At 47.6% G+C, this 25,750-nt stretch overlaps 1 protein-coding gene across 1 annotated transcript in view; it reads right to left on the bottom strand.

Moving 5' to 3' along the window:
- Positions 1–23,081: 23,081 nt before the first annotated feature.
- Positions 23,082–25,750, bottom strand: part of foxo6b (forkhead box O6 b) — a 35,535-nt gene continuing 32,866 nt past the window's right edge. Inside the window, exon 2 of the mRNA XM_070922014.1 lies at positions 23,082–24,815. Coding sequence (XP_070778115.1) covers positions 23,082–24,815 — 1,734 coding nt within the window. The remainder of the gene's footprint in view (positions 24,816–25,750) is intronic.

The raw sequence follows: 25,750 nt of genomic DNA, 5'->3' as shown, positions 1-25,750 counted from the left end.
TTGTAGGAAAAGCCGTGCTCTTTCATACGACGCCACTACGGAATCAAACGGACGCACCCAGCTGCCACTGTCGGCCTCCGAGCGACGGGAAGGCGGACCAACTGCCCCGTAGACTCCCATGTTAACTGAGAGCACAAATTTCGGGAGGGAGGCAGAAAAAAAAGGGGGCTTTTGTAAACTGCCCCTGTGCCCACATTTGTGACACTAAACGCACCAAACTCACACCGCGCCTTCAGCAGGATGTCTTCTCTCTAACGGCATATTCATTTCGACGATAAGAGTCACGGCCTTTTGGTAAAAAGCAGGAGCTTGAGAGGTGCCCCTCAGCTTTAATCACTATGAAAGTAACTCCGTGAGCGGCGGAGAGTCTCAAAGCGGTTCACCATGACAACCTTTGACTGCGCTTGGGGGGGACACACAGCTGATTGAGACCAGCTGATTAGTGTTTGACACACACACACACACACACACACGCAGGTACTAAGACATACTCACCACCATGTCAGGCATTCTATCAAGCCTCAACTCTTTATTCATACTTTGAGCAAGAAACATCCATTCAAACCTTAAAATGTTCCACATTTTAAAATATAATATGAGCTTTATTCAACTTTTCAATCCTATTCATTGTGTTTAGACCATTTTCCACTTTCCCCCAAACTCTCCAGACTCGTTCGGCTGCTTCTTCATGAAGCCAGCAATCCAGTTTTAGCGTCGGCTTTTCAACATTTCTGGAAGTGTTCCACGTCTTTCATACATTATTGGTACTATTCAACTCTTATTAGCCAGCAATCCAGTTCAGCGTGAGCCATTCAACAGCCAGCATTCACACGGCAATTTCTTCAGAAATTGCCTTCTCTAGTTTCTGTTATTTTCCTTAAGACCCCGAGCCGTCTCTTCTCATCCATACATTCATGCGCTGGAGTCATACAGTGGCAATTCTTGGCTCGAGCTCAAACATTTTCAACATGTGCAGTCGCATCCCGCCTTAATTCCTGCCAACTTGTGTCTTTGCAGTGACTTTACATGCAATTGTGCGACCTCTAAACTGCTTTGCCACGGTGCCTGACGCAGCCCAGCGTTTCACAGGAATGACATCCCTTTTGGACAATTTACGTTCAATGCCAACATTCGATGCCAATGCAGGATGTAGCGAGGGGGAAAGTAAGGCTGTTCCTGCGCGGGAGGGCATAGTGTGACACTGCTATTCATGAAAAAAATACTGTGAAAAACGATTATACCAAGACACAGGCGCTCAAGGACATGCCGAATGCAACAAAAAGACATCGAAGAGGAAGTGACGATAACATTTTAACATCCTTCTATGGTTTTATGCAAGCAACTATGTTTACACGTAGTCTCCCACATTGTACAGTAATGTCGGAATGACACACACTGAATCACAAACAATACAATACAATTACAATATCCTGTATCATCCTGTATGTATACTCAGTATTCAGTATGTAATACACATACTGTACCTAACAACACAAAGGCTGCTCTGGTGCTGTTAGAGGACGTCACCAGAGCAAGTGCAGGTCACTTTTACATCCAAACAAGGTGGAAAAAAGTTCAAGGCGTAGGCGCAACATTGGAGGTGCAGAAAATATATCGTATTTTGTCATGTTTGTTGTTTTTTTTACTGTATAATGGCCTTTTAAGCAACCTTTGGCCTATGTCAACGCATAGTATTCGATGCACCCAGTCACAAACAGGCTAGGAGGGGTCAACGTGAGCGAGTGAGTAAAAAGTTATAAAATCTGTATTTGTGTCATTTGATGAGAAGATCGACGCCACACTCATGTTTGTATCTCGGGAGGCGATTAAGAGCCGAATGCAGGGGGAAAGAGCGAGCTAGCTTTGTCCAAATTCGGAGCCGCTCTTAATGCTAAGCTAGGCTGAACACGTCCCGACTCCAGTTTCGTGCCTTGCATGCAGACTGGAGATTTTCCTCAGGAGCTTCTGAAGGAAAGCTTTATTATTTCCCACAGCAGTAACACTTGATTTTCTTTTCAGCAGGAAACGCACTGTATGGTCAGAAGGAAGTGAACACCTCTGTCCATATGATTTTGCCCTATTTTTCATAGTTTTTTCTTTAAAGAAGTAAAAAAAAAACACATTTTGGCCACTTCGGGGCAGTGAAATTAAGCCGTAAAGCCTGACATTAGTTACTGTGGCAGACGTATTAGCAAACAGTTCCCTATTCACACATCCAGCACACATGGAGCAGCATTAGCATTCATTTGAAGTCGTGTTTCTGTCCAACTGATGACTCCCCTTTTGGCTCTGTCTGGGTCTCCGCCAACTCCCGGAGTAGCGGGGGGGAGGGGGGTAAACGCTCCAGTATGTTTCGCCAGCTTCGTTTCGGAACTGTGTCTGTGTGCCGGTTTGGTCCTGAGCAGGTAGAGTACAGGCGGGTTTGTCTGAGATTTTGTCTGAAAACAGCCGATCACTGGGAATTTACTGGGGGGGCGAGCTTGACGAGTGCCCGGAGAATCTGAGAACACCAAAGCCGCGGGCCTGAAATACAAAACAGTGAGCCTCTGTGGGGTTTTCACGGTGAGCGACACCTCTCACGTTGCACACAGTCGTGTTGAGATATTGTTTATGGGAAAATGTGAATTAGTTAGAATGGGAATGAGTCTTGTGCACCACTGTGTTTATCTACATCCAGGGTTGGGGGAGGTTCCTGGCTGACCACGCAGCTTCATAAAAAATGTTTTTAAAAAGTCTGTAAACCTGCAACAAAATGTTATTGGCTGACTATCTTATTTTACTATCCTCCCATAATGTTTTATTTGACATAAATTCTGCATTTGAAAAGGTGAGCTGGATCACACTGCCTCAGGGGGTGGCAACCTCTGAAAGAAGAGCTTTATTCATATGGAGAGTTTTTGTCTCCCATGATGCGCTGAACACACCTCCATCCAGATCACGGGGATGGGGGGGGGGGTTCATGAGGGCAACTGAAGAGTGAGAGAGAGAGAGAACAGCAGAGTGAAAATCAGCCTGCTTACGTCTAACTAGCCGAGAGGAGGGTCTGGTGTGTGTACATGCACATACGTGTGCATGAATATGCATATGCGTGTTTGTGTGCCTGCGCCGCGGTTACCTCTGAGAGGGGGGAGGCGGCGGTGCTGTCGGCAGGTTAATCCAGCCCTCGGGCTAAAACATCAAACTTTCAGATCAGACAATCAATAATTCAGACAGCAGCTTGTCAGGATCTATCACAGAACACAGACTGAGAGGCAGGCAGGCAGCACAACAAAGGCGCAGAGGTGATGTACAGCACCCCCCCCCCCCATGCAACTCGCGCACATACAAATAAAGGCGGACGCGGACGACCTGCGTAATTGTGTGGCTGTACGCTACATAAATTCCCTCACACACAAAGAGCCACACCTTGACTTCAATCCTGGGAGATATCAGAATATATGTTGGGGGGGGCTGAGTGATGGTCGGAATCCCTTTTTTTGATTCCCCAAAACCTCAGAATCTAAACTCACTCCTGGTGGCGCGTCACAGACCCACTGCTGCGCCTAAGATTCGCCAGCCAGTCCTTGAAGTGTACACCGCCCTGTTAATATGGCCGTGGCACTGCTGTAAATCCCCGGCAAATCAGAGAAACATAGCAACAAACCATGTCTGTTTAGTGTGCGTTGTGGGGGAGTGAGCTGGTAGGGGGTAAGGGAAATTGAGGGATATTTCAGCGCGTGGGTGTATAATGGCTATCAGAGGTGACTTTCAGTGGGATCAACTCAAAACACTCGCGCACAAACACACAAACAAGCCCCTTTTTTCTGTTTTTTTTCCCCCCTCCGCTCTCTCTCTCTCTATCGGCCAGCACAGTCGCAGACTCAGAACATTAGCTTATACAGATAACCATATCAAATGATCATGCAGCAGCAACTAGCAGGCTCTGTGGGTGTGTGTGTGTGTGAGAGAGTCATAAAGTGAAAGTGCTGACACTCGGAGACATTTTCTTGGAGCTGAGTGAGCCCCTGCAGGCCTGGTAACCTTGAGTTCCATGCTGTGCGTGAACCAGCGTCTGTCAGTCAACATGCAAGGGAAGTGAAACCGGTCACGCGCCCAGTCACTCTACGATCGAACCGCTCGTAACTTATGGACATGCAACATGTGACGGGGGGGTCACAGAAAAGTAAAAAGGTTGACGAACACTGTCCTAAAAGACAGCAGACTGGAATGTCAGATAAAGTACTGTAGTAGTAGTAAAGGGAGGTGCTGTTATCAATCATTTAAAATCAGGCCTCAATCAAATTAGATTTGATTTGATTCCCATTATTATTGGAAAAGATAATATCCAATTTCATTATAATATGTTATTGCTAGTTTCATATACATAAATAGAAGTAAGAATAAGAAATACACCCATGCCCCCAGACTTAAGACTTAAGTGCGGGGCTGTTTTTTATGGTTTGGGCTCGGCCCTCCAGGTGGGAATTCAATTCTCAATTCAAAATAGCTTCAAGGCTCTTTCAGGCTCTTACTGTGTTATGTGAAACCTAACTGGCGAACAAAAGGTCACCGTCTGACCAAACTAATGAAGTAGAGCGACGCGTGTGGGAGCAACTTCCTCTCCGCTGCGGCACCAGTTGCACGGAAGCCCATCGTTATCCACAATGCAGGTCTTTTGAAACCGGCTAGAGTTTCTTCACTTGATCAGGAGTTTGCTGGAAGTTTTTGTAAAATGGTGCAGTGTGTGCCTTTGCCAACGTCTCTGGGCGACGCTGTACAAAATACTTAACCTTCGCCTTGCAATGTTTATTAAGTCATTAAATCTAAAATGCTCCCAAATGCTTGCCTTTATTAAAGATGAACTCTGGATAACTCCAGTGTGTGCCTGCGGGTGCTGCGCCTTATCTGAAACCATAACATTATAAAATAAAAAAAAGTACAAAAATCGATTTCTGGAATCTGTTGAATCGATTCACAATAGTCCGAGAAAAGAATCACGATCCTCGTGTGAATCAAATTTCTCCACGCTCCTCATAGGCCCCTTAGTTCTGACTGAGGGAAACCTCCATGCTGCATCATACAGTGATATTTCTGATAAGGGTGGGCTTCCAGCTTAGTTTCAACTGTTTGCGCTTTGTCCCTTTTCGTGTTTTAACATGACAACCACCCCCCGTGGGCAAATGGTTTTCCCTGTTTGCCGTGGACGAACTTGACTGGCCCACACAGGGCCCTGAGCTCAACCCCACCCAACACCTTTTGGGATGAACCGGAACGTAGACCAGACCTTATCACCCATCAAATCGGTGACAACCTCCGACGCCGAAGTGCCTTAAACCTGCATTCTTTAAACCTGCGACTCGATTGGTTGCAAAAATAAGTGCGATTGTGTAGAAGTCTATGAGAAAATGACCCTACTTCTCACTTGATTTATTAGCTCAGTGAACATTTTCCTCACGAGTTTATGGTCTCAATCGTTAGTTTCAAATCTTCAACACAGCATGAGGTTCATTTAATAAATTTAGAGTAAAATAGACAAAGCAGGGTATGCTTTAGGGCGTAGCTACCTTGTGATTGACACGTCGTTACCACGACGACTTGTAAATCAGGATAGCGGCGTTCGGTTGTACTAAAAGACAGTCTAAAGTGTCGGCTGCTCGTTTTTTCCTGGTAAGTGCATCTACAAGCTAACTTTGCACGGTGTACCCAGGAGCCAGGTTGGCGACAGACAAAATGCCAAACTCGAGGCTTCAAAACGGGAGTCCACAAATCAGCGGGTGATGTCAGGGTGGCTACGTCCACTTGTTTATGGCTGGCTCTCACTAATGCTCTTGTGGCTGAATGGGAGCTAATTCCTGCAGGCAGATTCCAACATGTGCTGGAAAGCCTGAAACCAGAAGAGTGGAGGCTGTTATAGCTGCATATTAACGGCTGTGGTTTTGGAATTATATATTCAACAGCGGTGTAACGGCCGGGTGCACAAGGAAGAGCACTCAAGGTACGACTCAGACACAGGCAGGGTTGTAAACAAAAGCACTGCCTTCACTTGAAGGAGGCAAAGTTCGGCGCACGGGATAGCAGTCAAACCAGGCTGAGGCACGGTCAGGAAAAGGTGAAGTGAAAAAGCCCAAAAACAACCCCACAAACACAGGACACAAGGAAGGACGCTGGAACGTTTGACACGGAGGACAAAGACAAACTGGCCAAGGAAGGAAGAGGGGTGCGCATGGACTAAATACACCCAGGTGAGTGACTAATGAGGGGCAGGTGACACTAATCAGGTCGGGGCAGGTAATCAGGCTGGTGGGAAACACATGAGGGCAGGAAGTGAAGTGTCTGGAACAAGAGGACAAAATAAAACAGGAAATGTGCATCATGACAATAAGGCAAGACAAGACTAACGAAGAGGACGAGACGTTACAAATGGCAAAAGGTGTAAAGTTGAGGTCTTCTAATAGTCCACAGAGTTTTGGCCATATAGTGTAGTACTCCCATAGTTTACCATTATTTTGTTTGTTTGAACAAACTTTTGATACCTAACCTGCCGAGACTCAGGGTCGAGAGAGAGAGAGAGAGAGAGAGAGAGAGAGGCCAGTCTGAACTCAAGGGGAGAGGCAGATAAAGAGATAAAAGGATGAAGAGGGATGAGAGTCGAGATGGAGGATGCAAGACAGGAAAAGGAAGGAACAGCCTGCTCGCTTCCTGTGTTCATCTATATTTCACAGCACTTTCAATTAGTACCACTGTGGCTGCAGAGCGGGCCGAGAGAGATAAAGGGTAAGATGGAGAGAGAGAGGTTTGCTCCAGGTCACTGTGGCCTGGTAATGGCCTGCCTCTCTCTCTCTCTCTCTCTCTCTCTCTTTAAAGGTGTTTGCAAACATAAAGTCTGTTTGCTTTGGCCTGAAGCAGGGCATGAGCTCTTGGTTTGTTACATCTACATATTTCCCAGGTTATTTGTAATGTGGCAGAACTTCAAGCACGCTGTAATTTATCAAGAGAAGCCACATGGAAGAAGTCTTTCTTTTTTGTTGTTCATTGGTTGGAAAAATTGGGGAGGAGGGGGGGGGGGGGCTCAATTTACAACTTTTTCACCCAACCCGGTGCAAGAGGACATCGAGTTCAAAGTACAAACAAACACACTTTTCTGAATATGATATTGAGACATGGTAGAAATCCATTTTAAATAACTTTGGAAACTGTTTGGAGCTGATAGATGAGTTCACCTGAAGGTGGAAGTTCTGGACAAACGTGGACGTCAACTTTGGTTTCTCAAGTTCTTTAAAGCTGCGCACATTGTTGACATTCATTCCAGTGCCGAGTCGGAAATGCACACCTAGTAATACAATCTGAGGAGACGCTTCCCTGCAGAGAAGACTGATAACCGTCGGGCCTGTGCGTTAACCTCGGAGCTCGAGCCAGGAGGAGATTAGCGGAGCCTAGCTTAGCATGAAAGCTGGCAGCAGGGGGGGAAAGAGCTAACTTAACTCTCTCCAAAGTTCAAAAATACACCATAAAAGCTAAATAGTTTATTTAGGTCCACATACAATAATGTAAAAACGACCACTTGTGGTTTTACTGGGAGTGACGTGCTGTAACTATGTCTTGGTAACCAGCAGCCAGACATAGCCTAGTATATATACCTTTAGTTCTAAATTATGCTATTTTTCTACTCTGGAATGGGAGCACCGGTACTGTACAATTTCCCCCCGGGGATCAATAAAGTATTTCTGATTCTGATTCTGATATAGCACGTAACGCCCCATGTACGCATCAAACAAAAGAGATAGAGGTGGAGAGGCAGTTAGTTAGTAGGCAAACTTTTTTTTTTGGAGCTTTGAAAGGAGCCAGTCTAGCTGTTTCCTTGCTTTGAATCTTTAGGCTAAGCTAATCGCCTCCCGGCTCCAGCTTTATTCCATCACAGGCGTGCTAGAGGTATAAATCTGGTCATTTCAATTCTCGTCAAGAAAGCGAACGAGCGTATTTCCCTGAAATGTCCCACTGTTGCTCACGTAACCGCTTGCATACTTTGAATGTTGGTTTGAAGGATTGAAAAGTATAGCCACTTGCAGATTAGGGCCGAATCGTCCCTGTCTGACGCCAGAGTATCTTCTTTGAGAACCTCAGATTTTGGACAACTAAACAGCTTAGAGTAGGTTTCAGTGATGTTAAAGTTGAGCAGCAGTCAGCTCCATTGGTTTCTCCTCTAACATTTTCCAACATTGCTGTCTGTTCAGTTTGCCGCCGACCTTACTTCAGTGGCGCGAGCACAATCAATGCTCCAACAGAACACAGGGTACGCTGCTGAGCAAGTAGTGTACAGAGGGTTTATCAGAGCTCTTTTTGGTAAAACTGCTGGAAAAGACCAAAACAATGAGCCGAAAGAGTTCTGCAGAGCTGACAGGATCCAGCAGCGAGCTGACTCATTGCTCATAGTCATTTGATGATGAAAACAGCAGCTTTAAAAACAAGTATACAGTCGATATCAAAAATTGAGGGCTGAGATATTATACGGTGCTCCCTGTGGTCGGTCAGATCAGTCACACCAATCCCGCCAGACCCTCCATCTCACCAAGGCCTGTGTCCAATTTGTGTGATTACTGTGTGTTTATGGCCAGTCGAACCCCTCTAGAGTCAGAAAAAAAAACTGGTCTCAACCGACTAAATACAGAGGAGCCTGCCAGCCAAATGACAGGCTTGTTGTCAGAGTAGATCAGAGGTAGTGAGGCAGTACTGATGCTACCTCCTCTGACCTGTCTGAGGCTGCAGCTACTGGGTCCTCAGCTGGGTACCACTAAGATCCAAGCGTCAGCAGGGTTTCACTGTAACCACTCGCTACAGTGACAGAATCCACTGCAGTGCCACAGAGGAAAAAGTCATCACTGAGACAAACTGCTGTTGTTTTTGTTGGAATACGACGCTGAGGTGACCTCAAAGCTAAGAACCTCAAGTTGAAACATTTACTCCTGTGGAGATGGTTCCCTTGGAGAGAAAAGAAAACTTGTTAACAACCCAGGGCCAGAGAACATCTTTAAAGTTTGCGACGGACCGCATGCTGCATGTTGTGCAATTAATTATGACACCATTTTCTGAGCTGGTTGGATGCAGGGCTTCAGTTGTACGGTGACCCTTAGCCCAGTCAATTTGTGTTTGTAGACCGAGCGTCTTCAGTTCATCTCCAGCAAGTAACGTTTTTCATCCAACCTTCATCCTCCGCCGTCTTTTGCCTTTGAGTTATATTTAGAGCTCATTTCAATTTTTACTTTTCAAAATGAAATATGCAAATTTCTCTGTTTTTATTAGGGCCTACCATAAAACGGGTCAAAATCTGATAAAACAAAAAAAAACTATGATACAAAAAGCAAATTTGCAGCGCAAACATTTTTGAATTCACCCATTGTCTCTCACTTACTTACCTACTTTGGGGCTCTAATAATTGTCACCACATCCAGGTTTTGTCCCTCAGGTGAAGCATACTTTATGTCTGGTATACAAGTAATTACACCGATGACACCAGTGCTGCCAGATGGCTGAGAGCAAAAGTATATGTCATATTACCCCTTCTCATTTTTTTTTCCCAACCAGATTCTTCAGCCATGCCAGCAGCTGTGATGTTCATTGTAAAGAAAAGTACTGGGCGAATTGAGACTTTCACCGGATGATGGAGCTAGATGAAAGGTCAAGGGAGCGACAGTGATAGAGACGTTTCTCTCTGAACCGCAAGCGTCAACCTGCTGGTGGCGCTAGCTTAAAAGTCAGGGCATCATCAAAGTCGGGACAAATTGGGACTCATCCTCTGGGTACCATGAATATCTGTACATGTCAGTTGTCAAGACCTCTCACTAAAAAACAAAAGCGTCAATAGAGGAAAGGTCAGGGGGTCCCCAAAGTCAGTTGGACACATCATCTGTGGACAAAATTTCACGGCAATCCATCCACAAGTCGTGGAGATGTTTCCGTCCGGACCAAAGAGGTGGACCAAGCGACCAACTCAAGAACCATCAGAACATTTCCACCGAGCAAGTCATGAATGCTGCAACAGCGGGACATTGGTATGAAACGGTGACCATGACCTCCTCTGATGGCACCAGTTCAGACGTCAAACATGTGACTGAACAAGACTGCATATTGAGAAAGTCCTCTGAGTACTCCTGGGCCTCTTTGGCACACTGTTGGAAACCGCTGGAGTACTCAGCGTACTGCTTGGACTGGGGAGAAGGGGTGCATTAAGGGTGCATATGACGAAAGACCATTCCTGCTGCATCCAGCAGCTGTTATCTGGCACCACCTGCTCCTCCAGGGATCTGAAGCCTACAGAGAAGGGACGCCAGCCCCCAGGCATAACCCCGGGCGGTGTATGTCAGCCATATGCCCGGCCCGCTGCAGGGACCAGCGCGGCAGGGAAAGAATGACTCCAGTGTTGGGAGTTGAGACAGAGAGACACTGTCATGACGGGCTGCAGCTGACAGCTCAGCTGACGCCAGGCCAGGTCAAACCCCAGCCACGGAGGACGAGGGGTTCAGACTCGCCCCCCCTTCAGCACCGCCAGGGCCGTTTTGATGTCAAACATCTCGCCGTTTGATGAAAGCAGAGCCACGGGACACAGAGCACGAGGCGTGACTGCGGGGAATGACAAGGAGTGACGCGTCAGGAAATTAATTAACGTGGGGGAAAGGAGTGAAGCACCTGCCTCTGGGCGCGCGGGGCAGAGCGGCCGTCTGAATCAATGAAGCTGTGCTCGGCTCTCTTTGACCAGCCGGCCATCCCGCGGCGGTTAGCAGCATATGAAAGCGTAATGAGATGTCTATCGCCTGACTCAACGCCACCCCTCTGTTTCAAGCTAGCCAGAGCTGGATGGCAAGACTATGATATGATAGTGCCGGCTGACACCTTGGAAATTGCAGAGAATTGCCCCCCTTACAAAAAAAAAAAGAGAGAGAACGGAGTCTGGAGGCGGACAGTGTTTTGAGGGAGATGATTCTTCTGATAGATGCAATCTACCTGCCAACCAATCTAACACTCCTCTCCTGCCTCTCAGGCTCAGCCTGGTACTTCAGGTTTCCTCACACATCCAGTTTTAATCATGGTAGGATGGAGACAACGTCCCTTACAGCATTTTGTGGCATGTGCAACTTATGTCAGTTTGCTTAACACACACACTGTGTCACACACACACACACACACACACACACACACACACACTGTGAATTATGACCTGAAAAAAACAAAAAAACACCCACTGTGATTCTTTTTAGTTTGTCTTCATCTTTGGTGCTCGTTGAGCTGTAGAGATCAATTAAACAGTATGAGCCCTACTGTTGAAGTGCTGCTCTTTGTGCTGCTCATGCTACTAACTTATATTATTATTATTAAAAAACGGTCAAATAGAAAAGGTACCATAAGCTGCTGTAATCAATAGTTAAAGGGGGCCACAGAGACCTGCGGTTCCCCTCAACTCTGAAGAGGGTTTTCAGCATCTTTTATATGGTATGGTAAGGTACACTGCGCTCATCAACCTAGTTTCCAGCATCAGCAGGCAGGTGGGGGTTTTTTTGGGGGGGGGGCAAAAAGCTCTGATAAACCCGCAGTACACGAGCTGGTCAGCAGCAGTCCGCAGACAGACCCAGCTGCAGACTTGCTGGTGAACTTTGTAGATGTTTTTCTCGGGATTCGGCGGAGACCAAAGAGCTAAAAGGAGTAGTAAATATTAGACTTAACATAAATACAAATGGCTGCATTTGTAATGTGCTTTTATCCAAAACGCTTCACAATTTGAGCTACAGGGCAAGGTGCTAAATGCTAAAACCCTGCGTGTGGGCAACACACTGAACCCCAACCCGGCGTATGATTAAAAATGTGTAGCCACACACAGGGGACCCATAGGGAACATGCATAGTGCATGAGATGAAGCAAGTGCATGTGTATATTATGCAAAAGACCACATTCAGTCACAAGTTCTGTGTTGACGTGTGTTCAGAGAGAATTCTAAGCACATTTTCGGCCCCAACATTATTCGCTAAAATTTGACCACTGAACACAGGCTTTAGCCAGCTAGCAACAAAAGCACAGACTGTGTATTTGTGTTCAACAGAGCATCTCTGCAGAACCCCCCCCCCCCCCACACACACACACACACACACTCTTGTTATTATTTTCCTCATGCGTCTCTGCATGCATTCTATGTAGCCTGTAAAATGGATTTACACTCGTACATATTCGGCATATATCCATCAACCTCAAAGATCTGAGGTTTATAGTCACCCTAAAGTTGGGTCATGAGCGAACCACCAATCACCATCTGTGCTGCGAGAGGTGGTGATGTCACTCTTGTTTGCCCGGTTTGATCTTCTCTACCTCTCCGCTAACACTCCTCTCTCGCAGCTTTTCCATCATCTGATATGGTGTTTCATTGATCTGTTTTTTTCTCTCTCCGCTTGTTTCGGCATCTCAACATGAGAGTCAACAAGAAGCAGTCCCAGGGGCGCCGGAGAGCGGCTCGCGGTGGGATCGCCGAGTTCAGTGTACGTTGCACACCAAGACATGATATATGGAATGTCACGGGGTACAAGTACTTCATGACAGTATTTGAGGACATGTACTTTACCGACACTGACTTGGAGAAATGTCCTCGGGGGGGGGGGGATGTGAAATTGATTGACCGTGATTATTTCTATGCCCATCTCTGTTTCCTTTCATGTTCTACTAATCATGTGCACAGAATCACCAAAACATTTTTTTTTTCCAATATGTCTGCTCATGTAGCCTGGTCTGCATGAATGCTAATATTCTAAATTTCTCCGGCCTGCCCAGACCCCCCCCCCCCCCTCCACGCATCAAAATCCCACTACTTTACTTTTACATACCCAGATGATCTCTATAGCAAAGTAAGGGCGCTGCGGTAGGATTTTGGCTATTATCACATGTAAGGCAAAGACAAAGACAAAGACTGCATACCAATGAGCAGCTGCAGACAGCAGGCAGGCCAGAAGGTAATAACTGGACGAATGGATTTTTTTCTTTTTCCCCCCATCAAACTACTGTCAATAGTATTTAAATAAAGAAAATAAATTTCATTCGACAAAAACTGGGACATCAGTTGATTGGCACGCCCGTGGCTTTGTTTCTCCACTGAATTGATGAAGTGAGTTAATGAAAACTCCTCACCTCCATCAGAACCAGCTGTCCAAGGGGTCCTTCCGAATTACGCTCCGAGATGGAATCAGCTATTCGCAAAATCCCCTGCCAGGTTTTTGAGTCAAGTCCTCCCTCACTTCTCAGCCACTACTAAACCAGGAAGCCACGGTAACATCACCAGGTGCAGCTCAACTTACACAAAGGTCTGCAAATTTTTAGCGGGCATCACCTTTTGTAAATGTAGGTGTGACTTTTATGATACGCGGGGCCTCACCTAGCAACATTCTCTCTCAAATGTATCTTAATGTTCTGAGAGAATTCAACTCCAGACGCACCAAATCCCACCTGTTTGTTATTAGCATAGTTAACGCCCCCTAAACGCCATATAAGGGCAGGTGTGGTGCCGTGTGCAAAACCTCAGGCGCATGCCCAGGAATTGGAGAGATGCCACCGAAAAAAGGGCTGGAAGAAGAAGAAGAAGAATTTCAGCAGGAGTGAAGTCGAGGTTCTGTTGAACTTAAAATGGAGGAAAGAAAACGCGGATACGAACAAAAATAAGAGGCGATTTCTTTGTACGCCCGCTTCCTGCATGAGACCCACTGTGTGCTTTAGATTTTGTAGCGTTCATGCAATTTAAAATGAGTGGCAAATATCCAAACATGCTAACCAAGCTGTTGTTAGACCGTTTAGTCCGACACTACTGGCATAACGTTTCGTGGTTCGAGGTATATTGTGTTATTTTTTGTGAAATGTCATTTAAAGTCTTCCCATCATCTTTACATCATTATTCAACAGAGATGCCGTCAAGTGTCAGGTCAGATATGGCCACCGCATTCCCATCACCTCATTGAGTCTTCGGTCTGACAGAGGCTCTCGACGGACCGCGTTCGACCTGCAAGACGAGGGTCACTAACCCGGGGACTGACTAACCCGGTGGCCTCGGGCTGGTTTTCAGTACCCTCGCTGGCCAAAAGGATTTGGTTCAACGGAAGGTCTCGAAGAGCCATGCGATGAAATGATTTCATGTGTGCGCATGTGGGAGCCAGCGGGTAGCCTCGGATTGCGCGTGCTCACGCGACCGGCTGGAGAAAGGGCTAACGCTAAACCTTGAAGAAGCCCCCCCTGGAGGCTCCATCAGTGTGTGTGTGTGTGTGTGTGTGTGCGCCCGGTTAGCAACTTACTCCGGACTGAAAGGGGCGCCGTTCGTGGACATGCCTGCGCGAATGGAGGCGTGACTACACCTCGGAAAAAGAAAAAAAAAGAATGATGTCACGATGGAGGTTGAATTGCCAAAGACTCCTCACGTATCTCTTCAACTTGTCCTCGTGTGCACATTAAATCTAATTCATTTTTAATAGCCCTGTAAGCCCTTCGTTCAATTAGTCTCCACTGGTTTAAATTACTTCATTTAACAGTATTATTTTTAATATTGAGAGCAGGTTGAGTGTAGGAAGGAATGATTATGAGGGTGATAAAAAAAAAAAACTGATATTCCTACGCTGATAAAAAAACAACAAAAAAAAACAACATGTATGTTATGCTAATTCCCTTCGTCTTGCTTTTTCCCCTCGGATAAGACCAACGAAGTTAATAAAATATGAAGTATATTCTCACACTGACTGACCCAGACACATTTATGTGCAAGACGCATCTGTTTTTTTTTTTCTCTCCCCCTCCCCCACAAAAGTAACAATCAACTTCCAGATCAATTAGCATTCAGTATCAAATCTCGCACAGTGTGTACTGAGCCCGAGCGGCGTATTATTGAGGGGATAATTGTTGCCTCGCGGTGGTTTGAAGTCGCTCGCTGACTGACTGACTGACACTGATACGTACACATACATGAGCAGTAATTACTAACAGGCACATAAAGACACATAAAGAGTGAGTGACACTGATAATTAACGCACGTGCAGCACATGCACTCCTCTTTCTTGTGCCTTTCAGAGGGGCCTGCGTACACCCCAGTCAGAATAATCCATCTCCAGCATGTCGACACAGCGCTCTGTCTCAAAGATTGTCACACTCGCTAATTACTCTTTAAGATAATCAGCCTGTGTGGCTGGAGATGCGGCTCCCCCTCCACGGCTCTGTCTTCCTGGGATATGAGAGGTTTAATCTGTGGCGAGATCAGAGCTACTGGGAGCGGGAGGAGGAGGGAGGGAGGGGGAGGAGGGGTGGGACGCGGATGGAGGGAGGCGGGTGGAAATGAGAAGGAATTTGGGCATCTTAACAAACTCTTAATTACGTTCTCTATCCTCTGCTGGTGGCAGGCGTAAATGGCGGTCCCCGGGGAGCCTCTGATCCACTTTCTGATCTGCAGAACTCACAGCCGAGCCGCTGATCAAAAAGATGGAGCGGCCTAGATGCTTCAAACACATGGGACCTTTTTCCAGCGTGGGACTCGTGGCTTGTCATTGAGCGGAAGTTTGAATTGTCGAAATTCAAGCTCAAGAAAAAGAAGAAGAAGAAAAAAAAAAAAGCTCGGCTCCCTTTTTAAAGACGAGAGGAGGGAAAAAAAAAAAAAAAAGGGAGAATTTGAAGAGAAACGGGGAGTGTTCAGTGGCTGGCATGAATTGATAATGAGCATTCATGCAACGCGCTGAAGGCGTTTGTCCCACATATGAGGCAGAATTCATCGGAGATGACCTCCACCCACATTCTTGCTGCTCTGATGTAGCGGGCGCGGCTTTGATGTTCGCCATCAGCTGAATCCCTGGGGAGGCTCTGCTGCAATAAACCACGGCACGGCAACGCACTCGCCAGCAGGAAGTGCCATTAGCCGGTGCCAGTGACTCCCTGGGAACTGCACGGGGTCAGGAGGCCGCTGAGACTGGATCCCCGCACCCAGTGTTCCTAACGGGATATTCTGTAATATTATGAATTTCACCGTGTCAAGTAACACGTTGCCAGTGGTTAAACTCCAACGTCTACGGCAATTATTCTACTCATTGTCAGGACAATCGCTGTTTGAGCGGAATATCAGAGCTACTCAAATTACACCATGGCCAGGAAATGCAGGCTAGTTTGACCATGTCCCAGCTACAACATTGATTCATGAAAATGACAATTTTCCTGCATGTGAAGCCGTTTCTGTATTTGCGGTGCGTTTGCTGTCAAAGTGTTTGTTTTGGATTTTGTGCAGCATGTTTTTTTTTTTTTTTTTTTGTTCATTTGCAGCACGTTTCCATTGCTGTATTTTGTTGTTTGAATTTGCATCGTTTGTCTTAATGGAAATGTTTTGGGCCGTTGTAGATTACTCGCGATGAAACAACATTACCCTCTTCCATTTTACTTTTGGTGAAAGCAGCACAAGTGGTGCAATCAGTACTGCATTGCTCCACACAGGCTAATATTTGAAAGTAACTTATTACCAAAGTGCAGAAAGAATATTGTCACTGTGAAAAATAAATGTATCTTTGCGTGCCACTTTATGGGCTGAGACAATTATCCCCGTCCTCCTATGACCTTTCATGCCATGACCATGAAAGGAACTCATTTTTCTGATTGGCTGGCAGGTGTTCGTTAAGATTGCGTGAGGGCACGCATTAAACAAAGCCCCTGGGGCACAGTTTGACCACCGCTTTAAGTCAATGCACAAGGTATATTAAACTGGAAGTAACCATAGCAACAGGACTTCCGTTTGATAACTCCCACTGCAATTGGACCTACAGTAACCGTCAGTTAAAGGTAACCGCAAACACACCTTGGAAAGTCTTTGGCCGGTCATGGGTTGGGTCACTGGTGCTCTGCGGACTTTGCATCAATGTTCGCAGGTTCAACATCCTCCGGTCACAACTGCACCACGAATTGGCGCAGACTCCGCTGTCAGTCGACCGATACCGTGGGAGACACCCACCCAGAGGCTCGTGGCTTTGACGCCAATGTGAAAAAGTGGGGGCTTCGTTCTCTTTTGAAAGTGGAATTGGATGCAGTCGCTTCAGGATCATTTAAGTTTAGAGTTTCACATTTCAATTCGACTTCAGAAAGAGCGACTGATGTTATCTCAAAACTGCAACACTCAAGTAGAGCGTCGACGTGGGCAGCCATGCTTGGTACAATGTGGCATACTAACAGTTTCATGCATCCAGTATTGAGGAAAGCGTCCTGGAGTTCTACCAGTCCATTTTACTGGCTTTTACATTATCAGTGGCATGTTGCCAGCAGGTCTTACAAATCCCTGTATGTGTTCACTCTCTGTGCTGCGCTCTCGCAAAGCTCCACGAATCCAAGGGTTAAACGCCGAGGTACTGCTGTCGGTTAGAGATGGTTCACTTTAGCTGGAGTGCACGACTGGTTTGCTGAGACGGTAATTGCTGCAGATTGTTGGAGAAGAGAGAGTAAACCGTGGCTGATGCACCTTTTAAGGGGGGGAGCGTATTTATTCTTCTGCATTGTATGAACGAAAGTATGTACAATAAATTAACTCAAGAGTGAAAAAAATATATATATATATATTTGCAATAGTGATTTTCAAAAGGGATTATTATATTTGTCATAAACTGGCTCAAAGTGCGTACAAAAGGCTGAAGGTCAAAAATGAGAAATTATTAAATAAAGCTATGTACACAACAAATCCATGAGATGTGAACAGTCAGTAACATCAGTCACGCATGTGAGGGTGAGTGCGTGGACACAAACCAGGCGCACCAGGATAATATGTGGTTAATATATGCGGTTACATTATTACCTTACGTTCACAATAGTAAGGTCTTTAAGAAGCGTGGAGTCATTCCTGGCCCTGGGTTTCGCCTGACAGGTAAAAAGTCCCAACCGTCTGATTGTTGGAGCTTATTGGAGCCACACTTCAGTTGGACATGCATGCAACATTTTTCTATCATGTCTTTACTGATGAAACGAAATGGGATTTTCGTGTGAGTGCATTAATGATACAGCCTTTTACATGGAATTCCTGTCTCTTTTGTTTGACTGCAATTATTACAGAAAGCTCAAAAACGTTTCATCAAAATAATTTGCTCATTTATTTCCAAAACCACGCCGTCGGATTGCGTGATTAATCCCAGAAGGCGACTGATTAGCAGTCAGAGTCGTTTCCTGGGATGCGGTAGGAGAACTGGAGCGCCCCTCGCTAACATTTACTGACAGACACACACACATTGTACAGCACCGCACAGTTTATGCAGATATCATGCGCCATACAGGGCTCGGCGCATCAGCCCGCAACCTTTTTGTCAGATCACAAAAATCCCGCGCCCTGTGAAATACGGGGACGTCTCTGAACTAGCTGCAGAGGAACATGGGAGATTAGGGAGGAAAAAGTGCATTAAGATGCTCGGGTTGTAAATAGAGAGGGAGCGAGGGAGAGGGAGAAGGAGTGTAGGTTTTTAAGTTGCTGTCACTGGGCTGTCACCGTGTCTGTCAGAACAGATCCATCACGGCTCTGACACTGTCAGGCTTCACATTTGCATGGAGTGCAGCAGGAGCCCGTCCTTATTATGCATTCTGTCTCACACTAACCTTCCTCTCTCTATACCCGATGAACTAACTAGCATCCGAGAGGCATATTTTATACAACGGCATGAGCTGGGGATGATGGAGAGTTATTGGCTTCTGACAGCGTGTGTGTGTGTGTGTGTGTGTGTGTGTGTGTGTGTGTGGCACTGGGTGCCGCCATCTTCCCAGGTGCACAGGGATCAGCCATCTTGTCAGGTGAGCTGCTGCTAACTAACTATATGATACTTTGACTCACGGCGCACACACACACACACAGCAGCAGCAGCAGCAGAGGTGAGGGAGCTATGACGACACAGCCGCTTGTGTGTGTGTGTGTGGGTGTGTGTGTGTGTGTGTGTGTGTGTGTGTGTGTGCGGCACAGTATGGCGGTGCAGATGCAGTCAGTCCCTCAGTGAGGAAGCGTCCGCTGGGACAGACACAGCTGTGGCATGGCATCGGGTTGCTAACGAGCCTTATCACACAGGCGCTAGACTAGACACACACAAGCACACACACACACACACACACACACACACACACACACACACACATGCACATGCAAGGAATCGCTCACCAATACACACTCAGACAGTCCCAAAAGTGAGGTATGGGGGTGATATACCGGTGTGTTTAACTCGCCATCATACACACTCGCATACGTGCACACACAAACACACACACACACACACACACACACACACACACACAGGCACAGGCACAGGTGTACCCTGAAAAACACATACATTATCTACACTCACACACACACACTGATATGATCTCATATACATACACTCAAGCTCGCACATGCATCCACATACACTCCAACCCAGATGATACACTCTCCACAGGTGCACTTATATCCCTTATATGCACACAGTCACACACACAGTCACACACACACACACAGTATATACACGTTCTCTATGGAAACATTCACTCATATATACATAGACATGCAAGCCTGACACCCCCCCCCCCCCCCCATACTGTCACTGTATGACATATTAGCTCCTATGACTGCTGTTGATGTGAAAACCTCGCAACTTTCCTGTGCAATGAATAATTACTCCCGACGTTTCCGGTTGTCTCACTTTCAGTTTCACCTCCGGATGAAATGGAAGTTTGTCGATCCGACGAAACTGTTGCTGATGAAAACCCCTTTCACCGTCTGACTGCTTGCCCCGTCGTTGTAGCAATGTCGTCGTGTTTCCCAGATTTCGGGCAATTGCTTTACAGCACAATGTTGTCATAACTGCTAAAGACGATGGCAAAAACTACAAAAAGTAGACCCAAGTTGTAAATAAACCAGAATTCTCATTTAACGTCCATACAGGTTTTTCCGAAAGAGATGTAAAAATCGCAGTTCTGTCTCTCTGTATTTACTTCCTGGAACTATCTGAAGTCTACATTTTGAGCTTCCTTGGTGCGACTCGGTCTCTCCGTGGCTCTGCTGTAGCCACGGCGTTACCGTCACTGGGTTGCCCCCCCCCCCCCCCCCCCATTCAGATCTGGCAAACCAATCATTGCTGGTTGGAATGTCGCCACAGACACCAGATTTAAAAACTTAACGGCTAACTTAAAGTCCTGCCCTCTAGCTTTAATTTAATTAATACAGTCATCTAACTAGAAGTTAGAAGCTATTTCTATTTATTCTGTATAGTGGGATCCCTCCTCAGTTGCACTTCCTGGGGTTTCTTACAGTAAAACGTTTGAGGCAAGTTCGCAATTTGTGATTTTCTTTGGTGCTATATCCGTAGAATCGACTTGACTTGTGGGTCAGATCAAGAACAAACAAGCTATCTTTTTTATTTTGTTTTGTAGTTCTTTAAGAGTTCATATGCAGGAGATAACAGCAAGCAAGTAACAGAGACACACGGAGAAACATCTACGTTCTTGTTTGTTTTTATTTTACGGTCACCAGATGAGCAGATACATCATTTTAGAAAAGAAATTGATATTTGCAAAAAAATTATAATACAATTTTCTCAATATAGATTATGTACAGAATGAAATGTAAAGTCAAACTGAAATTGCATTCTGCCTCTTTGTCATCAAGAAGACAAAGCAATGAGGGGTCTGAACGGTCCTCCATAGACCCATGTCCCTTACCAATAAATATAAACTGTATATATTATGTATGCTGCACTCATCCAGGCATGGACAATACCAGGGCAAGTTAGTTCTCAACAATATTCCCTTAATCAGTTCTTGTACATCACTGTGCTACACACACACACACACACACACGCACTCACACACACACACACACACACACACACTCGCACACCCACGAGAAGCTTGACACACAAGTGCACACAGGCCAGAGGAACAAATTACAGTTGGGTTACAACAATGGGCCATCTTAACTCATGGAAAGGAAAGAAGAAAGCGAAAGAAATGTGTATGGAAATACCCGTCATTGATCAGGAGGGAGAAGTGGCTTTCTGGTCAAAGCTCGCCGGAGCTGGCTGAGTAGCACTTGACATTTGGCCCGATTCAAACAGCCAATTCTACAGAAAGCTACCGAGCTGGAAAATCTCTCCCGGTCTCACAGATCCTGCCTACTCCTTCCACTCCCTCCCTCCCTTTCAGTCGCTCTCTGTATCTATCTCCCTCCCTTCTCTCTCTCTCTCTTGCTCCTATTCTCTCTGTCTCAAGTGGGACAGGTGCCGGGGACAGGGGGCCGGCGAATGCCCGACCCTTTGCCCGTGTTCCCCCTGTGGGAGCGGGGAAAAGAAAATGCACACGAAAGCTCCCATCCAAGCTGTATTGAAACAGGACAGACAACTGCACGATCACAGAACGAGCACGAGAAAAGACGACAGCAAAGTAAAGCCATGGCCGGGACGGGACGGGCGGGGGGTGGGGGGTGGGGGGGGCGCTTGTAAAGGGGATGCTTTAAGGACTTGAAGGACACTATGAGCACAACGCTTGCCAGCCGCTTTACCTTGTCGCTGGGCATCACCTCTCAAAAATCGCCCGCCTTGTTCTTGATGGGGGAAGAGAGAGGGGGGGGGGGGGGGGGGGGGGATTATGACTTTGTGCCGATGAGCGAATACACACACTTGCATAAATCATCCATCTTGTTTGGCGGTTAATTACTCTTGTTTACCCTCCGAGTAACCTCGGGATGGGGCGGCGCGATAGGAGGGAGCCTGGGAAGAAGAGATAGCACCAAATAGTAATCTGCTGACGCTGTTCATCAGTGTGCAATTCGCAGGAGTAAAAGCACATAGTGGGCCTGAACCTGGGTGTTGAGTGAATTAGACGAGGTTGCCTGGGGTCTGAGGACAGCAGCTCCATCAACATCCTGGCCTGACCGCAGCTGCTCGCTAAGCTGTTCTGGGGTCAGCCGGTGAAGGAGCCACGCTGAGGCAGCCGAGCGCAGGCCAATCACAGAGCTCCTCAGGATGTACAGCAGGCTCTGATCGTTGCTTATTTCATTACGGGGAAAGCTACATAAATCCACAAAATGGAGAGGAAGAGGCACAGAGGGAATATTTGCATTTCTCCTCTCCTATCATCTCCTCTCAATGCCCCCCCCCCTCCCCAACACCACCCCTTTCAATCCCTCCCCCATTTAGTGCAGAGTGACTTTAATCATCACTTTCGCCAAAACACATTAAGCCGGTGTGTCCGGAGTTGAGGAGAGGGAGGGGGGGGTTGAAAAAACACAGAGCAGCGCATTAGATTTGCAGTAGTGATGCATCACTCTGGCATTACTTTGGAGATTAAAGAAGGGACGTTGCATTTCAATGGAGTGGTGCTGATGGTTGACTGATGGATGACTGTCCTCCTGCACCGAAACGCCGCTGTCCACCGGGGAGGGAAGTCACACTGATCCTGGAGTTCCCTTCCTTTCTATTCCTCCATCCCTTTAGTTCTTATTCCCTCTTCTTCTCCTAAAAAACCTCCTTTTTGTCTTCATCCTTAAACCTCAAAGCCTCCCCTGCCTTTTAACCCCCAGTCTGAGAGCACCTCCACATCGAAAGATATTTATGCAGCTGTTTGATCATGTTCTCAAGTCAAAAACAACACTTCCTTTGTAGGAGGAGATAATACTGTAAAGTGGATTGCATACATTAAACTTAAGCCAACACACAACCTGACTTTGCCTTGTCTTTGTGTTACTGCATCTGTATGGAAAGGACGGATGTAAAGTGCTTGAGAGCTTAGGACAGGCAGGACGAGATTGGGAGGAGACCATAAAAACACGAAATGAAACAAAAACTGAAGGGCATGAACAAGGGGGGGGGGGCTTTAGAACTGGGCTCATTGGGGGCAGCTTCAATATGGAGATAGAAAGCTTTATAAACAGGGTGTGTAAAGGGGTGGGGGGGTTGGGTAGGATGTGGGGGCGTAGGGAGTCCCCAGGAAACAAAATGACAATGCGTATTTTGTTCTACAGTCTCAGAGAAACAGAATCACAGTCAGTCAGTCCAAGGGTGCAGCCCACCAGCAGCCTGGCCCAGTGGGTGAGCTTTCCGGTCATGTGTCTATCCAAACCCTTGGGCCTGGGTTCACCCTGGCACCCAGCTCTGGTTGCTGTGTGCTGGTGGAGGGCAAGCAAACGCCCCCAAGCTCATGCCCATCCCCATGCCCACGCCTTGGGACAGAGAGCCATCAAAGTTGAAGTCCATGCTCTCTGTGTCCATGAAGTCACTGAGCAGGATGGAGTCTACATCACAGTCCAGGCTATTAGGGACGTTCTCCATCTCCAGGTTGGCAGCCATTCTACTGTGAGAGTTGTGCTGTTGCCCCTGGTAACCAGCGTTCCCCGGCTGGTGGTTGTTGTGATAGTAGCCATGCCAGGAGTCGGTCATACCCTGATGATGAGCTCCAGGGTAAGGCTGGTGACGGGGATGAGGCGCGGATGCCAGGCGGCAGGGGTCCTGGGGAACATCCATGACACTGGCTGGGTTGGGCGGCAGGGACGGCGATGTCGGGAGGTGTGGGCGTGGCCCGTAGTGGTTAGAGGTCTTGAGGCTGTAGGGCTGCAGGATGTCAGTGCTAACCCGTGGGGAGAGGGCCTGGGATTGTGGCCCACTGTGCATAGGGTTATGGGGGTTGTGGGGGTGGGGGTTGTGGTTGTGCATGTGACTCTGGCTGGAGCGAGGGTTGTGATCATGGCTGGAATTGACTTTGTTACTGTGACCGTGCTCGTGACTCTGACCGTAGTCGTGGGCTGGGTGGGGCTTGTGGCTGTGGCTGTAGTCGAGGCTGGCTTGGTGTTTGTGACCCTGATTATGATTCTGATGGTGGGTTGTGTTCTGGTCATGAACTGAGCCATGGCCATTGTGTAGGCTGGGATTGTGAGCATGCTCTTGGCTGTGATTGTGGTTATGATTGTGGCTGCGATTCTGATTGTGGCTGTGCTGGCTGTGAACGCCATTGGGTCCCTGTGTCATTAGTGTGTGTGTTTCCCGTCCCTGGCCCAGCAATGTGTCTTTGTTGCAGTACGGAGGACCTCCAGTAAGCAGACTCTGCAAAGCGTTGTTCTCTGAGTAGCCCCTCATTGGGCGCTGGAAGCTGACTGGCTTGTTCTCCTGGATGGTTTCCATGGGAGTGTGGTGTCGGAGCATGCCCATGGATGGCTGTGCGTATATGGGCCCGCAGTAGGAGCCCTCCGCCTTGGGCCCAGGCACGTAGGGATAACCATTGCATTTGATTTGTGGCGGCTGGGGGTAGCCACTCTCATCTAGACTGATAGCCCCAGTCAGGTCGGTCAGCTGGGGCAGCTCCACGGTGGGGCAGTGGCCCCCAGTGCCCAGGGCCGGGGAGCGGGTGCTGGTGGGGCTGGGGTATAGTCGAGGGGAGGCTGAACAGGACAGTCCGCCCTCCTCCGGTTCGTCGGCCTCCGCCTCAGCCAGGATCGGGGACAGGCAGCCACTCAGCGTGGAGGCAGAGGAGGAGGTGCGGGAATGGAGGTCAGTCCAGGTGTCGTACTCCTCGCCACCCATGCCCACACTTCCTTTCCCTGCTGGACTGCCATGTTCTGGGGAGCCTTGCATTGCGGGTCCGGGCCCCTGACCTTGTCCCCGTCCGAGGCCTACCGCCCCTGCTCTCTTACGGCTAATGCGACCCTTGGTCTTCAGGTAGCGGGTGCCGTTGTCTACAGAGGCCGCACGTCGCCTGGGTCCCTTTCCCATCTTCCCCCCCTCTGGGTTCAGCATCCACCACGAGCTCTTCCCCGTGCCTTCATTTTGCACCCGGATGAAGCGGCTGTGCAGGGACAGATTGTGTCTGATTGAATTCTGGAAACGAGAGAGAAAGATGGGAAGGGGAAGGAGGGAGAGAGAAGAGATAAACATTAACACCCAGGGGAACATTTAGGGTTAAATAATCACTTCTTGAGAACACAAAGTCATTTCAAATTATGGCCAAACTATCAAGGCTGCGCGACGAGTGAGAAAAAAGATGGATAAAGAAAGAGAGGGAGATGGAGGGGAGAGCAAAGAGGGCAGGGAGAGTGAAGGACCAATCGATACCTCCCCTGACCAGCCTCTCCTCTCCACACGCGCTCACTGAGTCATAATATGGACATGGGTGCAGCCTCCACATCAAACCATCACCAAGGTTACAGAAATGAATCACGCGCGGCAACCCAATCACAGACAGCCCATATCGATTGCAGGGCCTCCAAATATGAGAGCCTGAGACCCAGCCAGAGACGGGGAGGGAGGGAAGGAGGGAGGGAGGGAAGGAGAGGCGTGATTTGGCAGGAGAAGATCTGGAAGAGCACCAGAATGAAAAAAGAAACACACATACACAGGCCTGGAATAAGATAGAGGGGATGTAAAGGGGTGGAGGGTGGGAGGGGTGGAGCGGGGAGAGGGACATGCTCATTTAACCTCTTTTAAAAATCATGGCACAATTAACATGACCGTAGGCAACGACGGCAGATATCGTTATGATAAAGTCTTCCTGCAAGTACCTTTGAAGGAGGACGGATGTGGCAGTTGTGGGTGGGTGGGGAGTGTGTGTGTGTGTGTGTGTGTGTGTGTGTGTCGGGGGGGGGGGGTGGGGGTGTATAGGATAAGCCTCTCCAGACCCCTGTTTAAGTGTCTGAGTGACGGCTGTATAGTTAATCCAGGGCTCCGCAGCAGCATTTGAAGCCGGTGCCAACCTGGAGTGAGTTGATGAGATCTAAGCCTGCCTAAAGGAGAGCTTAGCAGGGATACACATCATC

The sequence above is a fragment of the Enoplosus armatus genome, chromosome 16, assembly GCF_043641665.1.
Source record: "Enoplosus armatus isolate fEnoArm2 chromosome 16, fEnoArm2.hap1, whole genome shotgun sequence".
NCBI lineage: Eukaryota > Metazoa > Chordata > Actinopteri > Centrarchiformes > Enoplosidae > Enoplosus > Enoplosus armatus.
The sequence above is the reverse complement of the archived record's forward strand: the minus strand, read 5'-3'. Positions and strand labels throughout refer to the sequence as shown.